Raw genomic sequence first — 21,834 nt, 5'->3', positions numbered from 1 at the left:
TACTACTACTACTACTACTACTACTACTACTACTACTACTACTACTACTACTACTACTACTACTACTACTACTACTACTACTACTACTACTACTACTACTACTACTACTACTACTACTACTACTACTACTACTACTACTACTACTACTACTACTACTACTACTACTACTACTACTACTACTACTACTACTACTACTACTACTACTACTACTACTACTACTACTACTACTACTACTACTACTACTACTACTACTACTACTACTACTACTACTACTACTACTACTACTACTACTACTACTACTACTACTACTACTACTACTACTACTACTACTACTACTACTACTACTACTACTACTACTACTACTACTACTACTACTACTACTACTACTACTACTACTACTACTACTACTACTACTACTACTACTACTACTACTACTACTACTACTACTACTACTACTACTACTACTACTACTACTACTACTACTACTACTACTACTACTACTACTACTACTACTACTACTACTACTACTACTACTACTACTACTACTACTACTACTACTACTACTACTACTACTACTACTACTACTACTACTACTACTACTACTACTACTACTACTACTACTACTACTACTACTACTACTACTACTACTACTACTACTACTACTACTACTACTACTACTACTACTACTACTACTACTACTACTACTACTACTACTACTACTACTACTACTACTACTACTACTACTACTACTACTACTACTACTACTACTACTACTACTACTACTACTACTACTACTACTACTACTACTACTACTACTACTACTACTACTACTACTACTACTACTACTACTACTACTACTACTACTACTACTACTACTACTACTACTACTACTACTACTACTACTACTACTACTACTACTACTACTACTACTACTACTACTACTACTACTACTACTACTACTACTACTACTACTACTACTACTACTACTACTACTACTACTACTACTACTACTACTACTACTACTACTACTACTACTACTACTACTACTACTACTACTACTACTACTACTACTACTACTACTACTACTACTACTACTACTACTACTACTACTACTACTACTACTACTACTACTACTACTACTACTACTACTACTACTACTACTACTACTACTACTACTACTACTACTACTACTACTACTACTACTACTACTACTACTACTACTACTACTACTACTACTACTACTACTACTACTACTACTACTACTACTACTACTACTACTACTACTACTACTACTACTACTACTACTACTACTACTACTACTACTACTACTACTACTACTACTACTACTACTACTACTACTACTACTACTACTACTACTACTACTACTACTACTACTACTACTACTACTACTACTACTACTACTACTACTACTACTACTACTACTACTACTACTACTACTACTACTACTACTACTACTACTACTACTACTACTACTACTACTACTACTACTACTACTACTACTACTACTACTACTACTACTACTACTACTACTACTACTACTACTACTACTACTACTACTACTACTACTACTACTACTACTACTACTACTACTACTACTACTACTACTACTACTACTACTACTACTACTACTACTACTACTACTACTACTACTACTACTACTACTACTACTACTACTACTACTACTACTACTACTACTACTACTACTACTACTACTACTACTACTACTACTACTACTACTACTACTACTACTACTACTACTACTACTACTACTACTACTACTACTACTACTACTACTACTACTACTACTACTACTACTACTACTACTACTACTACTACTACTACTACTACTACTACTACTACTACTACTACTACTACTACTACTACTACTACTACTACTACTACTACTACTACTACTACTACTACTACTACTACTACTACTACTACTACTACTACTACTACTACTACTACTACTACTACTACTACTACTACTACTACTACTACTACTACTACTACTACTACTACTACTACTACTACTACTACTACTACTACTACTACTACTACTACTACTACTACTACTACTACTACTACTACTACTACTACTACTACTACTACTACTACTACTACTACTACTACTACTACTACTACTACTACTACTACTACTACTACTACTACTACTACTACTACTACTACTACTACTACTACTACTACTACTACTACTACTACTACTACTACTACTACTACTACTACTACTACTACTACTACTACTACTACTACTACTACTACTACTACTACTACTACTACTACTACTACTACTACTACTACTACTACTACTACTACTACTACTACTACTACTACTACTACTACTACTACTACTACTACTACTACTACTACTACTACTACTACTACTACTACTACTACTACTACTACTACTACTACTACTACTACTACTACTACTACTACTACTACTACTACTACTACTACTACTACTACTACTACTACTACTACTACTACTACTACTACTACTACTACTACTACTACTACTACTACTACTACTACTACTACTACTACTACTACTACTACTACTACTACTACTACTACTACTACTACTACTACTACTACTACTACTACTACTACTACTACTACTACTACTACTACTACTACTACTACTACTACTACTACTACTACTACTACTACTACTACTACTACTACTACTACTACTACTACTACTACTACTACTACTACTACTACTACTACTACTACTACTACTACTACTACTACTACTACTACTACTACTACTACTACTACTACTACTACTACTACTACTACTACTACTACTACTACTACTACTACTACTACTACTACTACTACTACTACTACTACTACTACTACTACTACTACTACTACTACTACTACTACTACTACTACTACTACTACTACTACTACTACTACTACTACTACTACTACTACTACTACTACTACTACTACTACTACTACTACTACTACTACTACTACTACTACTACTACTACTACTACTACTACTACTACTACTACTACTACTACTACTACTACTACTACTACTACTACTACTACTACTACTACTACTACTACTACTACTACTACTACTACTACTACTACTTGACACAATCTTTATTAGGAAACTTGAAATGGAGATGTGAAACACAAATACAGCCATGTAGATGGAGCAGCAATGCAATACAATGTCCAAAAACTCAAGAATTCATTATCATGGGGCAATGTTGGGCAAATGTCTGTCAGGTACTCACGCTCAGGCTGCCCGCAACCTGCACATCGTCGTGAAATTCATTCTGTTTCGGCGGTATGACGATCTTGAACCACGCAAACAGGTGACTGCCCATCGCATAAGGCAGACTGACAGCTTACAACGGAGCTGACCCATGATAACCGATACGTGTAGGTCGACGTTCTTCTCAGCAATCAGGCATGCCAGTGTCTTCAGTGCCATTGAACATTCTCTGCCAATCATGCCCGAGGTAGAAAAAACTAGCGGTGTAAACGTACCTCTGTCAACTGCTGTCACCCGCTCTCCGTACTGGCGCTTCTTCATCCGTTCATGCGTTCGGAGCTGGCTGATGACTTCCTGACGCGACAGCAAGCTTGCCTTTGGGTGTGTAACCCGGATGTCGAAAAAGGCATCTTGCTGTCTCGTCCAGAAGCCACAAGCCCGGATGTCCAGGCGGGCACCTGCCGAGCGGTTGGCTGTCCTCCCTTGGAGCCGCTCACCATCATATGGTAGTAGAGGCGGTTCCACCTCCACATCCCGGACCGCCTCACGCATCACGTCAGCCAACAAGTCCCGGATCTCATTGTGGCGTGCCATGGGGTAGCCCCCTGCCGGACACATCATCGCATGGTCTATTGTGTTTGCAGCACCACATACACAAGTCAGGGGGAGTCCGTCAGGCTGCAGGCCGTAGCGGATGCAGAACGCATCTCGGAAATCCGATTTGTTCAGCACCATCTGCATTTGGGACGATGGTTCCGCCGTTACCCAAGATGATACGCCCTTTTCCGCGGCATTCTCCACCAACAGCGCCTGTGTTGCTGTCAAATCCGGGCGCAATTCGCTAACGAGACCCGTGGCTTGGGCAGCTTTCTCTCTGCGAATACGCCCGGCCTCCTGCCGGCTGAGGGCTATTGCCTCGTTCAGCTGGTCTGTTTGAGTAGTTTCGTTGGTGCTGGTTGGATGTTCTGGTGGTCTTATGCAGGCCGCCACAGGAGCCACAATCTGTCTGGATGCAGAAAACTCTTTCTCGGCCTCCACCGAGGGCACAGGGATTGCCATGCCACCAAACCGCGCTGGTAGCGATAGCAACTTTCTCAGTGCCGACTCGTCCGAACACGAATGGCCGCTGAGCGCTGGCAGCAGCTTGTCCGTAATGGCGGCGTCGAGACGGGCCAGAAGATGCGCAGGGCAAGATAGGACGCGCAAGTGGTAGCGCCACTTGGACACGAGGCCCTTTACAAACACCTCGTACGCAGCATGTGGCTGAGTGGTGGCCACCTCCGCCAGGCGATCAACCTGCAGCGTCCACTTGTCGATCAAATCTGTGATATACTCCTCACAGAAGACCGTTGTACCGAGTGCGCCGCCAAGATAACGAGCACCCTCGGTCACAACACGAATGCCCGTGTCCCTGAAAAGCTGGAGTGCCAGGGCCGAATGCTGCTCCTTGACAATTAGTGTTGTCTTGTTCGCGTTAGGGTAGTACCCATACCCAGGGCCATGCTCCAGAATCCCATCCCAGTACTGCCTTAGATTGAGGAGCTGTCCGCCACCAGCATCGTCATCAGCATACCATAGCTGCACCACGTCGGGGCAGCACTCTGACAGCTTGTCTATCAATGGCATCATGGCGACCGCGTATATCGCCATGGCGAGAGGATCACCTTGGCAGGTACCCTCCTGACTCCTTATCTCTCCACCACCCGACACAAACAGGCGGCATGGACTGCTGTAGGGGCGGCATGGACTGCTGTAGGTGTTCTTGAACACCTGCCCCAGGGCAGGGCAGACGAGTGGCACGTTGTGTAGGGCTGCTGTGCGGTTCATAGCGTTGAAAGCGTTGGTGGCATCGACCAAGAGCACACCCTCCACCTCCGGCGAGACAAGCATGTCGGTCATCGTATGCACGGCAGCTTCACACCCAGACGGAACACCAACACAGAGTTGACGAGGGGCTGTGGCGTGCATGGCGTCATACTGAATTATCTTCATCACAGCTTTGCCTATTAGTCTCCGGAAAACCTCCCCAACAGCGATAGGGCGCACCCCCGGTTGCTTGTCCAGTGGGATGAGGCGGGCCGCAGTGAACGAACTTAGCTCTTCTGGTGGGACTTCCTGGGTGCATAAGCGTTTTCCTGCTTCTGCCATTGCCGCACAGAGCTGGTCAGACGCTGCAGCGAAGCAGGTCAACATGCGTTTCCACGCATCAGAGTCCAGGCCCGATGGACCGGCCGCTCCGGACATTTGACGACTTATCTGCTTGATCAGCGCTCCTGTGAGCCTGGCAAAAAGGATCGGATCTTGAGGGGTAGCCGCGTCATGCCCCTGCAAGAGAGCGTCATCCGGAGGTACAGCAGGCTGGGGATGCTTATCAAGCAGAATGTCACGTACTGTTGAACCTGGGCTGCCGCTGACAGTGTCGCTCATTGACAACACTCCACCCGAGCCACTGGAGCAAACCATCCGAATGGCTGACTGCGTTTTCCCAGAACATACGAGTTTTGAAAACAAGGTGTCGTCAATTTGGCCTGACTGGTCGACGTTCCGGGTATGGTGTGCCGGAAGATGCGCCTGGATGCATCGGCATTCACGCAGCAGGGTGTTGATGTCTCCTGACTTCCAAACAGCAAGTCGACGCGTCAGGTGAGTTCCGTGTTCGGAGGAGGAGCCCTGTCCGTGCGGTTTCTGCAACAGGAGGTGGCACGCGACAGCTATTGATGTCCAGGCTCGTTCACGGTTGGGCGCCGCGTCGGAAAACTGCGAACCAGTCGTGCAATTTCCTCAACAAATTGCTTCCCGGCCGCTCCGAAGGGAACAATAAACAAATTTCTCCTCCAAGTCACACACTCTTCATACGCCCCCTGTAGGCTGTCTGGTTGACCCTCAGGAGCAGTCGGCAAAGGGCCCAAATCGTGCGCCGCTTCTGTACTGGAGTTGTCTCGTGCCGGCTGCTGTGGCTGGGGCTGACTGGCCAGCGGTGTAGACGGGGTGGTAGACGTTGGCCGCTGCGACACGGCTGGGATCGGAGAGTCTGGATGCTGCGACGCCTGCCGCAACTCCTGCATTGACATCTTCTGTGAGCTGGCCTCAGGCTGCGATGCATCGGTGGTTAACGACTGCGTTGAATCGAGAAATGCCAGAAGATTAACGTCCGCAGTAGAAGGCAATGATTGGCTGCATGCCAAAGCAGAGGCTGATGCTGACTGGAGGTCCTGTGTCCTCGTAGAGGCTGTTTGTCCACTACCAGCTAGTGCAGGCTGAGTACCATCTGGCGCTGCAACGGAGGCGCAACTTCTCGGCGCCTTGCTAAAGTTAGTGTTTCTGCATCTCCCCTTTGAAAGCGGGACGCAATTGTCACAACTGACACTATTCTTTGCGCAGCTGCAATTGGCACAAGAGCCCAATGCGTTACACTTGCAGCATTTAGGCATGATGAACACAGGACATTGCGTGAAAACTGGCTCCGGAGCTAATACCTCACAGCTCCTGGGTGGAGGTGATGCAATACTGAGAAACTACTACTACTACTACTACTACTACTACTACTACTACTACTACTACTACTACTACTACTACTACTACTACTACTACTACTACTACTACTACTACTACTACTACTACTACTACTACTACTACTACTACTACTACTACTACTACTACTACTACTACTACTACTACTACTACTACTACTACTACTACTACTACTACTACTACTACTACTACTACTACTACTACTACTACTACTACTACTACTACTACTACTACTACTACTACTACTACTACTACTACTACTACTACTACTACTACTACTACTACTACTACTACTACTACTACTACTACTACTACTACTACTACTACTACTACTACTACTACTACTACTACTACTACTACTACTACTACTACTACTACTACTACTACTACTACTACTACTACTACTACTACTACTACTACTACTACTACTACTACTACTACTACTACTACTACTACTACTACTACTACTACTACTACTACTACTACTACTACTACTACTACTACTACTACTACTACTACTACTACTACTACTACTACTACTACTACTACTACTACTACTACTACTACTACTACTACTACTACTACTACTACTACTACTACTACTACTACTACTACTACTACTACTACTACTACTACTACTACTACTACTACTACTACTACTACTACTACTACTACTACTACTACTACTACTACTACTACTACTACTACTACTACTACTACTACTACTACTACTACTACTACTACTACTACTACTACTACTACTACTACTACTACTACTACTACTACTACTACTACTACTACTACTACTACTACTACTACTACTACTACTACTACTACTACTACTACTACTACTACTACTACTACTACTACTACTACTACTACTACTACTACTACTACTACTACTACTACTACTACTACTACTACTACTACTACTACTACTACTACTACTACTACTACTACTACTACTACTACTACTACTACTACTACTACTACTACTACTACTACTACTACTACTACTACTACTACTACTACTACTACTACTACTACTACTACTACTACTACTACTACTACTACTACTACTACTACTACTACTACTACTACTACTACTACTACTACTACTACTACTACTACTACTACTACTACTACTACTACTACTACTACTACTACTACTACTACTACTACTACTACTACTACTACTACTACTACTACTACTACTACTACTACTACTACTACTACTACTACTACTACTACTACTACTACTACTACTACTACTACTACTACTACGCGGCTTGTTCAGCGCGTGGTGGAGAAGCACTCTGACCTACAGTACTCCGTCGTCATTTATTTATTTATTTATTTCACTCAACTCGTGGTTCATGACCAATTGGCACGCAAAGTGCGAGAGAGGGGTGATAGCCAACCACGGCAAGAAAAGAAAAGAAAGGAATATAGAAAAAGAGAAGAAAGAAGGATAGACAAGAATCCAGCAATGAGATCCTATCGTACTACATTATGCGATCGGAGTGCATTTTTAAAGCTGGAAAGACATTTTGATGTCTTTTTAACATGCTGGGGAAGTTGCAGCCAAAGGCTGTAGGACAAAAACAGAGGAGAGTTGGTAAATGCGGCTGAATTAGCACGGGGAAGTGAGAGACTATTACGAGTGGACCGGGACAGAGAAAACCAATTGAATACGGAGAGATGAATGGGAATTTTACCTAGGCGAATTCTGTGGATCAAAACGCAAAGCTGCTGTTTGCGATTATCTTGCAGTGGCTGAGTATTGCTGATACAATAGAGCTCAAGACTAGGAAATAAACGCTGCTTGTTAAACAATATTTTAAGAAGAGATTTATGTTGGATTTCAAGTTTGTTCACAAGATGTTGACTTAGACTACACCAAGACTGACATGCATACTGGAAAATAGGTAATAGATACGAGCGATAAAACATAGAACGGCATGTATTTGGCAAATGAGAACGATGAGGATATAGTATGCCGAGAACACTACTAGTTTTCTTGCAAATATAGTCTACATGAGGAGCCCATGTTAGACAGTCGTCAATAATTATACCAAGGTGCTTATGTTCATGGACAATTTCTATGGTCGATGAGCTGCCAGGACATGATAAAGACACATTGCAGAACTGATCACTAGCACCGCTACAGAAGAACATCACTTTGGTCTTACTAGTGTTCGGTCTCAGCTTCCAAGTCGACATCCAAGAAATGGTGGAGTTTATCTTTTTCTGGAGGTCATTGACTAGCAATTGCTTGCAACTACTTGAAGCGGAAACTGTGGTGTCATCGGCGAACAGTGAAACATTAGGGACAGACATCGGTAGATCATTGACGTAGACTAAAAAGAATAGTGGCCCCAGGATTGACCCCTGTGGCACACCAGAATTAATTGCCTGGGGAGACGAGAGGGTGTTGCCGACGCGTACAGCCTGTAGCCTGTCAGTTAGGTAGCTTTCAAAGAAACAAGCAGGTTGCCACCAATGCCATAGGCACCCAACTTGGCAATCAGGCCTCTATGCCAAACAGTGTCAAAGGCTTTCGCCAGGTCAAAGAAGCACATGCCAGTATGTTCTTTCAAATGTCGGGACTGCATGATGTTTTGGATTAGGTGGACTAGGTGCAGAGCTGTGGAGTCCCCTCGCCGGAAACCAGACTGCATGGTATGCAAGTACGGGGACAAGTGTCGATATAGCTGATCGTACACAATGCGCTCAAACAGCTTTGAAATACAGCACAGTAGGGAAATGGGTCTGTAGTTCGTTGCATCCGACCGGCAGCCTTTGCGCTTATAAATTGGGACCACTAATGCGTATTTCCATGCGGAGGGAAAGATTCCAGACGACAGAGAGATGTTAAAGAGCAGCGATAACGGATATGCTAGGCTGTCTTGGAGGTGTTTCAGGATTTCGTTTGGTATACCATCGTAACCAGGAGACTTCTTATTGGGGAGACTGCGTATGTATCTGGTTACAGTACGAGATGAAATCGTCAGCGATGTAAACGTTGACTCTACAGGTATTTGGTGGATAGGAGGAACTAACCATTCAGGTCTATCCTTAACGCAGAAGCTGGTAAACTGCTCATTCAGAGCATCCGCGATATCAAGAGGCGCAGTGGCGGAACTTTGGTCAGACCGTGTGATTGCTGTTGGACTAGAGCCCAATGACGATGCTGATTTACGAAGAGTTCTTATAAATGAGTGAAGTGATGGACGCTGGCTGTCGGTGAGAGAAGTAGTAATGGACTGGATGTATTCTTTATGGGCTACACGTGATAACGTTTTTGCTATATTCCGCTGACGTTTGTACTGCGTTGCATTGGACGGGGTAGGGTATTTTTATAGATGCTGTAGAGGTCATGCTTTCTCTTAATGCCTGCCCTGAGCACTGGTGTCATCCATGGTGGATCCTGGCGTGAAGGGCGGCTTCGGTTTCTGGTGGTTGACTGGTAATCGCGGTGAGAAGAGCAGACTGAGAGAGACGATTCGAGGACAGACGAGAAGTTAGAAACGGCTGTATCAATATCAAGGCCGCATAAAAGGTCACTCCAGTGAGTTGCGGCAATTTCAGCATTGACGCCTTCCCATTGCGATTGAGTGAGCAAGTGATGGCTGAAGCGAGGCGGTGCAGTGTCAGATGTGGACTCTCGAGACTGTGCTATGTCTTTAGCTATGGAGAGCCTGCCGAGGATGATTAAGTGATCGGAGGCACCCAGGGGGCTCAGGGATTCAATGGATGTGAACCTCTCGGGAATGTTTGTGGCGACTAGGTCCAGGCAGCCACGGGGCCCATTGGATGTAAGATGGGTGGAACGTAACAAGTTGAGACAGTGCTATGGAGCGAAAAAGGTTACACAAGGCAGAGCCTGCAGCAGATGTTGAGTCGGAGGCACACCAGCTCTGGCAATGGGCATTAAAATCACCAGTTACAATGGTAGATGATGGAGCAGGTAGCTTAATGAGAGCAGTCCGCAGAGTATCTACAAAATATTGTAGGTCAGCAGCGGGCTGGTTAGGGGGTCTATACAAGCAGGCAAACGACAGTGGTTGGAATGAACCTATGGGAGTAGCTTCAATAGCAATTGCTTCAAAGTTCTGTTGCCGAAATGAGTGAATCTCTCTCACTTTGCTGAAGGCGGTAGTGAGCACCAGGATGGCAACACCCCCATAGCCTCTGAAGGGGTCAGGGTTAGAGGGAGTTTGCGGTCGGTCACGGCGGAATACTGCATAGTTCGGCAAGTGTAAGGTATGGTTGGTGGTGAGCCAAGTTTCGGTGATGCAGATAATGTCAGGCTTCTTGGCATTACAAAGGATGGAGAGTTCACCGAGTTTGTTGTTTATTGAGCGTGCATTTATCACCGCAACAGACACGTGGGAAGAAGATTGAGTAGAATGGTTAGAGGAGCTGGAGTTAGGTTGGAAGGGCTGTGCAAAAACATTTAGTGTAGAGTCCAGGCTCGAGGAAACGGTTGAAGTAGTTGGAGGGTGTGGGTTGAAGGGGAGAGCGTTGGGATTTAGGATGCAAGTACTGCTTATTTACCTACACTGTCAGAGGAGAAGCGCCATTCGCGAACACGTACGGAGGCAGGCCAGAAATCATCACGTTGGACCGTGGTGAAGTGCTCTTCAGGAATCACAACATGGGCATAAGCCAGTCCAAAATAGCGTGTTTCAGCCACGGAGCATTTGATGATGTGAACATCTTTGTTTGCGCACCACTTAGCTATTGCCTCAGCATGGCAGCCGCTGTCTATGTTGCTGACGTGGAGCGCTTTGCACCTTACACGGGAACCACCGCGTAGGAGACCCTGTGTTGACTTCTTTGTCTTGTGGAAGTATGATGTGACTGAACTGTGCGTGTACGGTGTGGGTGTTTGGTCAGCTGGACGTTGGAATGATGGCGGTGGAGTACTACGGTGTGGCAGGCTCATCAGTTGGGCGCTGTAGAGCGGACGAGTGTTTGTGAGCCTCTGTTCAAACTGTACGGGTGCGTTGGGATTCAAATGCTGCTGCTGTGAACGTGGGGCTGGTGCTACGGTGGAATTCAAATGCTGTGGATCGGATGGGGAACTACTCGTACATGTAGGTTCATGGTGATCAAAAGGCATACCGGTAGGTTGGGTGGGCGGGATAGGTGCATGGGTTTGTGATTTTAAACTAACGTCTGCTAGCTGGCAATGGAGAGACTCAACTTCCGCTTTCAGGTCTACAATGGCGGACATCTGGCGAACTAGTTCCTGCACTGTCTTGGCCAACTCATCAATGCCAGCACTTGCTTGACTATTACTACTAGTATGTACATGTGACTGACCTGCATTACCGATCCCGTGTTGGCGTAGCAGGCGGACTATGGCAGCACGGTTAATATTGCTGGTGACCGAGATTTCATTTTTCTTGGCCAGGTCACGAAGTTCGTCAAAGCCGAGGATGGCAAGGTCGGCATTAGATAGATCCTCTTAGTCATGCTCTGAAAGTCCGATTAATGAGGAGCAACGGAATTTGCATCCATGCAGTTCGGAACTACTATTCTCTGTAATAATAATAATGAGGAGCAACGGAAATTGCATCCATGCAGTTCGGAACTACTATTCTCTGTAATAATAATAATGAGGAGCAACGGAATTTGCATCCATGCAGTTCGGAACTACTATTCTCATGCACCATCTTCGTGCCAAGATTGCCTTCTGCCTCCTCCGCTGGGCCGTAACCTGTCTGCGTGGATGCCGGGGAGCTCGGGGCGTACGCCGTGGCAATTCGTTTGTCACGGAGTGCAGGTTCTGCCTCCTCCGCTGGGCCGTAACCTGTCTGCGTGGATGCCGGGGAGCTCGGGGCGTACGCCGTGGCAATTCGTTTGTCACGGAGTGCAGGCTGCTCCGGTAGTGGCATGGGGCTGTGTGGCCGATCCTAAACGGATGTTGTGACGTAACGGACATATCTGTTTTTGAGCATGTCTTTGTTTTGTAGTGTTGAAACGAGCGTATCTATAACAAACGAGCGATCAGTTCCACTAACGAGCAAGCTATCGAGCGAGCTAACGAGTTTCATTGATGTGGCAAATATGATTATTTTTTTGAATATTTTTTTTCTGAGTTCGATTTTTTTCAGCAGGTTCAAATTACATGAATTATCACCGCCGGCATTTGGGGTTGCTGCTGCTTCACTTCGGACTGCTGTTTGGTGTCGAGATGTCTTTTCAGCGCCGTCGTCGATTAGCCTTTGTAAGAATAGACCGGTTTGCAAAGATTGCAAGTAGCCCTGGTCTTCGCTGCATCGCGGGAGAAAACTTCGAAACGACTGAGCGTAACTTTCACTCGAATGGAGAGGTGACCGAAGCATATCCTGCGACAGGACAGCAGATGCGGAACAAGACATCAGTAGAGTCCACCAAAGCTGCAACGACAACTGAAACAACTCAAGTGTCGTGCAGGCATACAGTCACTCAATTACTACAACTACTACTACTACTACTACTACTACTACTACTACTACTACTACTACTACTACTACTACTACTACTACTACTACTACTACTACTACTACTACTACTACTACTACTACTACTACTACTACTACTACTACTACTACTACTACTACTACTACTACTACTACTACTACTACTACTACTACTACTACTACTACTACTACTACTACTACTACTACTACTACTACTACTACTACTACTACTACTACTACTACTACTACTACTACTACTACTACTACTACTACTACTACTACTACTACTACTACTACTACTACTACTACTACTACTACTACTACTACTACTACTACTACTACTACTACTACTACTACTACTACTACTACTACTACTACTACTACTACTACTACTACTACTACTACTACTACTACTACTACTACTACTACTACTACTACTACTACTACTACTACTACTACTACTACTACTACTACTACTACTACTACTACTACTACTACTACTACTACTACTACTACTACTACTACTACTACTACTACTACTACTACTACTACTACTACTACTACTACTACTACTACTACTACTACTACTACTACTACTACTACTACTACTACTACTACTACTACTACTACTACTACTACTACTACTACTACTACTACTACTACTACTACTACTACTACTACTACTACTACTACTACTACTACTACTACTACTACTACTACTACTACTACTACTACTACTACTACTACTACTACTACTACTACTACTACTACTACTACTACTACTACTACTACTACTACTACTACTACTACTACTACTACTACTACTACTACTACTACTACTACTACTACTACTACTGAACTTCGCCTTTATTTGAAAACAAACCGGGTATCAGAAAGAAGAAACTGAAAAGCGCAAGCAAGAAAAGCAATGGTGACAAAACCATTCAAGAAAAATCAAATCAAATAAATAGGAAAATCCAATCAGAAAATAAAATAAAATAAAAGAATCAAGCCAACTAGGGAATACAAAAACAAAGAGCAAACCCGCAAACACCATCCAAGCATCGCTACTACCAGTACGGTGACGTTTTCATTCACCCAACCGCTCAAACGCTTTTAAAACGAAAACAAATACAACAGAACACTTTGAGACAGAATGAAACCAATGACAATATTATGGCAAGTCCATTGATGCCCGTCAGCGCGGCATATGAGCCAATGTACGGCACTCCGTTACAAAGCAATGTCGGCCAATGCCGGATCCACTGCGTAGGTATGATGCACGTGACCCCCGGAAGCAAGTAATCTGCCACCGCATCAGAGATAGACTGATTCTCGAGCGCAAGTGGCTGATGATGAGACGATACGGTATGTCCGAGTTCTTATGGTGCAGTTGTGTTGCTACTACTACTACTACTACTACTACTACTACTACTACTACTACTACTACTACTACTACTACTACTACTACTACTACTACTACTACTGAACTTCGCCTTTATTTGAAAACAAACCGGGTATCAGAAAGAAGAAACTGAAAAGCGCAAGCAAGAAAAGCAATGGTGACAAAACCATTCAAGAAAAATCAAATCAAATAAATAGGAAAATCCAATCAGAAAATAAAATAAAATAAAAGAATCAAGCCAACTAGGGAATACAAAAACAAAGAGCAAACCCGCAAACACCATCCAAGCATCGCTACTACCAGTACGGTGACGTTTTCATTCACCCAACCGCTCAAACGCTTTTAAAACGAAAACAAATACAACAGAACACTCTGAGACAGAATGAACTACTACTACTACTACTACTACTACTACTACTACTACTACTACTACTACTACTACTACTACTACTACTACTACTACTACTACTACTACTACTACTACTACTACTACTACTACTACTACTACTACTACTACTACTACTACTACTACTACTACTACTACTACTACTACTACTACTACTACTACTACTACTACTACTACTACTACTACTACTACTACTACTACTACTACTACTACTACTACTACTACTACTACTACTACTACTACTACTACTACTACTACTACTACTACTACTACTACTACTACTACTACTACTACTACTACTACTACTACTACTACTACTACTACTACTACTACTACTACTACTACTACTACTACTACTACTACTACTACTACTACTACTACTACTACTACTACTACTACTACTACTACTACTACTACTACTACTACTACTACTACTACTACTACTACTACTACTACTACTACTACTACTACTACTACTACTACTACTACTACTACTACTACTACTACTACTACTACTACTACTACTACTACTACTACTACTACTACTACTACTACTACTACTACTACTACTACTACTACTACTACTACTACTACTACTACTACTACTACTACTACTACTACTACTACTACTACTACTACTACTACTACTACTACTACTACTACTACTACTACTACTACTACTACTACTACTACTACTACTACTACTACTACTACTACTACTACTACTACTACTACTACTACTACTACTACTACTACTACTACTACTACTACTACTACTACTACTACTACTACTACTACTACTACTACTACTACTACTACTACTACTACTACTACTACTACTACTACTACTACTACTACTACTACTACTACTACTACTACTACTACTACTACTACTACTACTACTACTACTACTACTACTACTGAACTTCGCCTTTATTTGAAAACAAACCGGGTATCAGAAAGAAGAAACTGAAAAGCGCAAGCAAGAAAAGCAATGGTGACAAAACCATTCAAGAAAAATCAAATCAAATAAATAGGAAAATCCAATCAGAAAATAAAATAAAATAAAAGAATCAAGCCAACTAGGGAATACAAAAACAAAGAGCAAACCCGCAAACACCATCCAAGCATCGCTACTACCAGTACGGTGACGTTTCCATTCACCCAACCGCTCAAACGCTTTTAAAACGAAAACAAATACAACAGAACACTCTGAGACAGAATGAAACCAATGACAATATTATGGCAAGTCCATTGATGCCCGTCAGCGCGGCATATGAGCCAATGTACGGCACTCCGTTACAAAGCAATGTCGGCCAATGCCGGATCCACTGCGTAGGTATGATGCACGTGACCCCCGGAAGCAAGTAATCTGCCACCGCATCAGAGATAGACTGATTCTCGAGCGCAAGTGGCTGATGATGAGACGATACGGTATGTCCGAGTTCTTATGGTGCAATTGTGTTGCGAGGGTCTTGAGGAAGATGCCACATTCGGGAGCACACTGTCCACTGGTGGCGAAAACAAGCGGAGTGAACGATCCTCGATCCACCTGGTTGATTCGATCGGAATACTGACGTTTCTTCTGACGCTCGTGTTGGGATAACTGCCTCGACACTTCTGGTCCAGACAGCAAAGACGGCCTTGGGTGCGTGACCCGTACATCAAAAAAGGCGTTTTGCTGCCTGGTCCAGAAGCCACGAGCCCGTATATCCACACGAGCACCGTCAGCTGAGCCCCCAGAGACGGCTTCACCACCCAACGGCATCAGCGGTGGCTCAATCTCGACATCGCAAACAACACTAGCGAGTGCGTCCGCTAGGAGGTCGCGAAGTTCATTGTGTCTCTGGGTAGGGTATCCCCCGCTTGGGCACGTGAGGGCGTGATGAACTGACATGTCTTGGCCACAAACACAGGATAATGATATGCCATCAAACGGCAGGCCATACCTCAGGCACAATGCGTCTCGAAAATCAGACTTGTTGAATATAGTTAAAGGAAATGAAGCCGATGGAGGCGTAACCAGCCACGTTGACACACCGCCGTCACCCGCGACATCCACTAGTAGGCGCTGCTCATCCGTCAGAGCGGGCCTGATCTCCTCCAATGCAGCATTGTGCTGCGCCCGGCGTTCCCGGCGAGCCTGCGTGGCCAAACCCCTGGAGGCAGCGATGATATCGGCAACAGGACCGTCGATAGCATCAGGACCATCGACAGCACCAGTCAGCACGCAATCCACCATGGGCATTATCGACGTCCGGCAAAGGAGGTACTCAGCCTCCGCACGCAAACTGCCAATGCGGACAGCCAGCCCTCCATTCCTCACAGGCATTGCAAAGAGCTGACGGAGTACACCATCAGCCGCAAGAGGATGGCCTGTCAATGCTGGCAGCAGATGTTTGTTGATGACGTCATCCAGTGGCGTATACAGGACAGGGTCCACAAAGACTGCACGCTGCAGATAGGTCCAACGGGACTGCAGAGAGGCAGAGAAGACGCGAAAGGCCGCCTGAGGCTGGGTGACAGCCAGACCAGCAAGGCGCCTAACCAATGTGGACAGTTCCTCAACACGGCTCTTCACAAAATTCTCTCGGAACTGTTGGTCTCCAATGGCCCCGCCAAGGTAACGAACGCCGTCGCTCCGGATACGGACATCAGTGCCGGCAAATACCTCCTGGGCCCTTTCCATTAAATGTGGACGGACGAGTAAAACCGTCTTCATGGCATTGGGGTGGTAGCCATACCGGGGCCCCTCCTCCACGATGCAATCCCAATACCCACGCAGCGGCAGGAGCTCTCCGGCTGCGGCATCGTCATCCGCGTACCAAATCTGGCTGGTGCTTGGAAGTCGACGCGACAGCCGAGATGCCAGGGGCACAGTCGCGAGAGCGTAGAACGCCATGGCAAGAGGATCCCCTTGGCATGTACCCTCCCGGGAATAAATGACCTCTCCGCCATTGAGGTATAGAGGGATGTCGGCCTGGTAGGTGTTAATGAAAATTCGCCCAGCGGCAGGACAGATTCTTGGAATGTTGTGCAGCGCCGCGGCCCTGTTCAGAGAATTGAAGGCGTTGGACGCATCCACCAGCAGAATACCTTGAGTCGTCTCGCGGTCATAGAGGCCGGTCAAAGCCTGCACCCCGACCTCGCAAGCCGACGGGACGCCGACGCACAGCTGATGAGGAGCAGTAACCGCAGCCACATCCCTCTCGATAACCGACATGACCACTTTCCCGATCACGCGGCGAAACACCTCCCCGATGGCTATAGGCCTTACCCCAGGCTGCTTATCCAATGGAATGAGCCTTGCTGCCAGGAATGAGCGGAGATCCCGCGGCTCAATTGCCTCAGTGCAAAGACGCTTGGCAGCACGAGCCAGAGCCGAGCACAGGTCGTCAGAAGCTGATGTATACATTGAGGCCATCCGACGCCAGGCAGCGGAGTCAAGGCCTGACGGACCCGCTGCCCCCTTCATAATCATGCAGGTCTTGCGGATTTGAGCTGGTGTTATTGAATCAAACAGCACATTCTCCTGGACTGTGGCTTCATCATCGAGTAGAATCTCTGGTTCTGCATCAGCCGGAACAGGATGCTTGTCTCTCAACAATTCCAGTACCGACTTGCCACCCACAATCTTGTCCAACGGGAGTACGCCACCACCACCATCATCCTCCAGGTAGTGAGCAGCTGTTCCAATGCGGTCGCTGTATACCATTTTTGCGAACTCGACGTCATCCAGACCATTAGCTGCTGTTTTGCCAGGTGTTGATCTGGGTAGATGGGCTTGAATGCACCGTGCCTCACGCAGCAATGCAGCCATGTCTCCACACATCCACCAGTCAAGACGCTTGCGTAACGATTTCTTGTTGTCAGAGGCATTGGATACTACAAAAGGCCGCTGCAAAATCAGATGGCAAGCAATGACCACAGCCGACCATGCAAAAGCTCCGTCGCGAGTTCCGCCGCTGAAAAGACCAATCAGGCGAGCTAGTTCCTTGACGAACCGACGACCCTCATCCCCGAAAGGTATGATAAACAGATTCCGTTGCCACTTGACTATTTCTGCATGGGTTTTGTCCATTAAAATGATTATATCGTCTGTTGGCAACGACCAAAAGCCATCAGGTTCTGGAGAATCACATTTCTCGGGTGGCAGATCAACAAACTGAGGCTGTCGAGACGAGCCGGGACCCACAGAGGTCGGCGCTGCAGACGCAGGTACCCGGGAAGCTGCAGTGGGGTCAGCAGAAGCACCCACGGGCGAAGGGGCGGCAGCGCAATCAGGAACCATCCCGGAGCACACAGGAACAGGCAAGTCCACCCGCAGTGACTCCCCACACGGAACCGCAGTCGCAGACACAGAAGATTGGGAAGACCCAGCGACCTCAGGCGCCGGTGCCGCACCCGAGCGTTCGGCGGCCGATGACGGGGGCCTGGATACCAAAGTCGCCCGTACCTCGCGAGGCACACCACCGGTCCGGCCAGCAGCGGACTCACCCGATCGAGAAGGCTGCACTCTTCGCCCACTCCAGGCCGGCGGATCACCAGCAGAAAGGCCTTGAGGCACCTCTGATCCACCAACATCATGCAAATCACAATTTCCAAAATTCTTGCAGCGCCCAACTTGACCTGGGTAGCAATTGAAACAGCATCGTCCATCCCTATTGCACGAACATGCTCCGCACGTTCCAGTTTTCTTGCTGCAGGAGCAACAGGGCCCAGCCGACGCCCCACGCCGTGACATGCCATGCAGCCTGCAGCACGGGCGAAGAGACGCGAGGTGTGAAGAGCACCTCGCATGTCACTCGCCACAGACCATGTGGGAAAACACTCACTGTGACTCAGCCGCGAAACACAACACAGCAAGCCATCTCACCCACGGCCCAAAGGCGAAGGCACCGAAACTACAGCACAATGGCCGGTTCGCCAGGCAATACGACACCAGCTGGATGTAGGAATAGCAGACTGGGCAACTCCACAGCGGTAAAACCTACTGGAGCCGACTCCCGAAACCTAGACGAAAGTAATGACGTAGGATAAACAACCGGTTGACCTGGACAGTGCATAAAACAATTAAAAAACTGCGGAGGAGCAAAATCTCCATCCGCACTCTATGAGCCGCACTACTACTACTACTGTACTACTACTACTACTACTACTACTACTACTACTACTACTACTACTACTACTACTACTACTACTACTACTACTACTACTACTACTACTACTACTACTACTACTACTACTACTACTACTACTACTACTACTACTACTACTACTACTACTACTACTACTACTACTACTACTACTACTACTACTACTACTACTACTACTACTACTACTACTACTACTACTACTACTACTACTACTACTACTACTACTACTACTACTACTACTACTACTACTACTACTACTACTACTACTACTACTACTACTACTACTACTACTACTACTACTACTACTACTACTACTACTACTACTACTACTACTACTACTACTACTACTACTACTACTACTACTACTACTACTACTACTACTACTACTACTACTACTACTACTACTACTACTACTACTACTACTACTACTACTACTACTACTACTACTACTACTACTACTACTACTACTACTACTACTACTACTACTACTACTACTACTACTACTACTACTACTACTACTACTACTACTACTACTACTACTACTACTACTACTACTACTACTACTACTACTACTACTACTACTACTACTACTACTACTACTACTACTACTACTACTACTACTACTACTACTACTACTACTACTACTACTACTACTACTACTACTACTACTACTACTACTACTACTACTACTACTACTACTACTACTACTACTACTACTACTACTACTACTACTACTACTACTACTACTACTACTACTACTACTACTACTACTACTACTACTACTACTACTACTACTACTACTACTACTACTACTACTACTACTACTACTACTACTACTACTACTACTACTACTACTACTACTACTACTACTACTACTACTACTACTACTACTACTACTACTACTACTACTACTACTACTACTACTACTACTACTACTACTACTACTACTACTACTACTACTACTACTACTACTACTACTACTACTACTACTACTACTACTACTACTACTACTACTACTACTACTACTACTACTACTACTACTACTACTACTACTACTACTACTACTACTACTACTACTACTACTACTACTACTACTACTACTACTACTACTACTACTACTACTACTACTACTACTACTACTACTACTACTACTACTACTACTACTACTACTACTACTACTACTACTACTACTACTACTACTACTACTACTACTACTACTACTACTACTACTACTACTACTACTACTACTACTACTACTACTACTACTACTACTACTACTACTACTACTACTACTACTACTACTACTACTACTACTACTACTACTACTACTACTACTACTACTACTACTACTACTACTACTACTACTACTACTACTACTACTACTACTACTACTACTACTACTACTACTACTACTACTACTACTACTACTACTACTACTACTACTACTACTACTACTACTACTACTACTACTACTACTACTACTACTACTACTACTACTACTACTACTACTACTACTACTACTACTACTACTACTACTACTACTACTACTACTACTACTACTACTACTACTACTACTA

The 21,834-nt window shown here is 44.9% G+C and overlaps 2 protein-coding genes across 2 annotated transcripts; both read right to left on the bottom strand.

Annotated features, from left to right (window-relative positions):
- Nucleotides 1–826: 826 nt before the first annotated feature.
- On the bottom strand, nucleotides 827–5,749 carry LOC135810586 (uncharacterized; the record flags this gene model as incomplete). The annotated part of the gene is made up of 2 exons (XM_065324079.1): nucleotides 4,277–5,749; nucleotides 827–2,557 (listed from the first exon to the last, which is right to left on the bottom strand). Coding segments are annotated over exons 1-2 (3,204 nt in total), but the record flags the coding sequence as incomplete, so codon positions are not given.
- Nucleotides 5,750–5,997: 248 nt separating this feature from the next.
- On the bottom strand, nucleotides 5,998–21,176 carry LOC135810585 (uncharacterized; the record flags this gene model as incomplete). The annotated part of the gene is made up of 5 exons (XM_065324077.1): nucleotides 5,998–6,667; nucleotides 11,382–11,461; nucleotides 12,499–12,741; nucleotides 15,685–16,026; nucleotides 20,238–21,176. Coding segments are annotated over 5 exons (2,274 nt in total), but the record flags the coding sequence as incomplete, so codon positions are not given.
- Nucleotides 21,177–21,834: the final 658 nt, after the last annotated feature.

This window comes from Sycon ciliatum, chromosome 2, assembly GCF_964019385.1.
Source record: "Sycon ciliatum chromosome 2, ocSycCili1.1, whole genome shotgun sequence".
Classification (NCBI taxonomy): Eukaryota; Metazoa; Porifera; class Calcarea; order Leucosolenida; family Sycettidae; genus Sycon; species Sycon ciliatum.
This window is presented reverse-complemented; position numbering and strand designations above follow the sequence as displayed.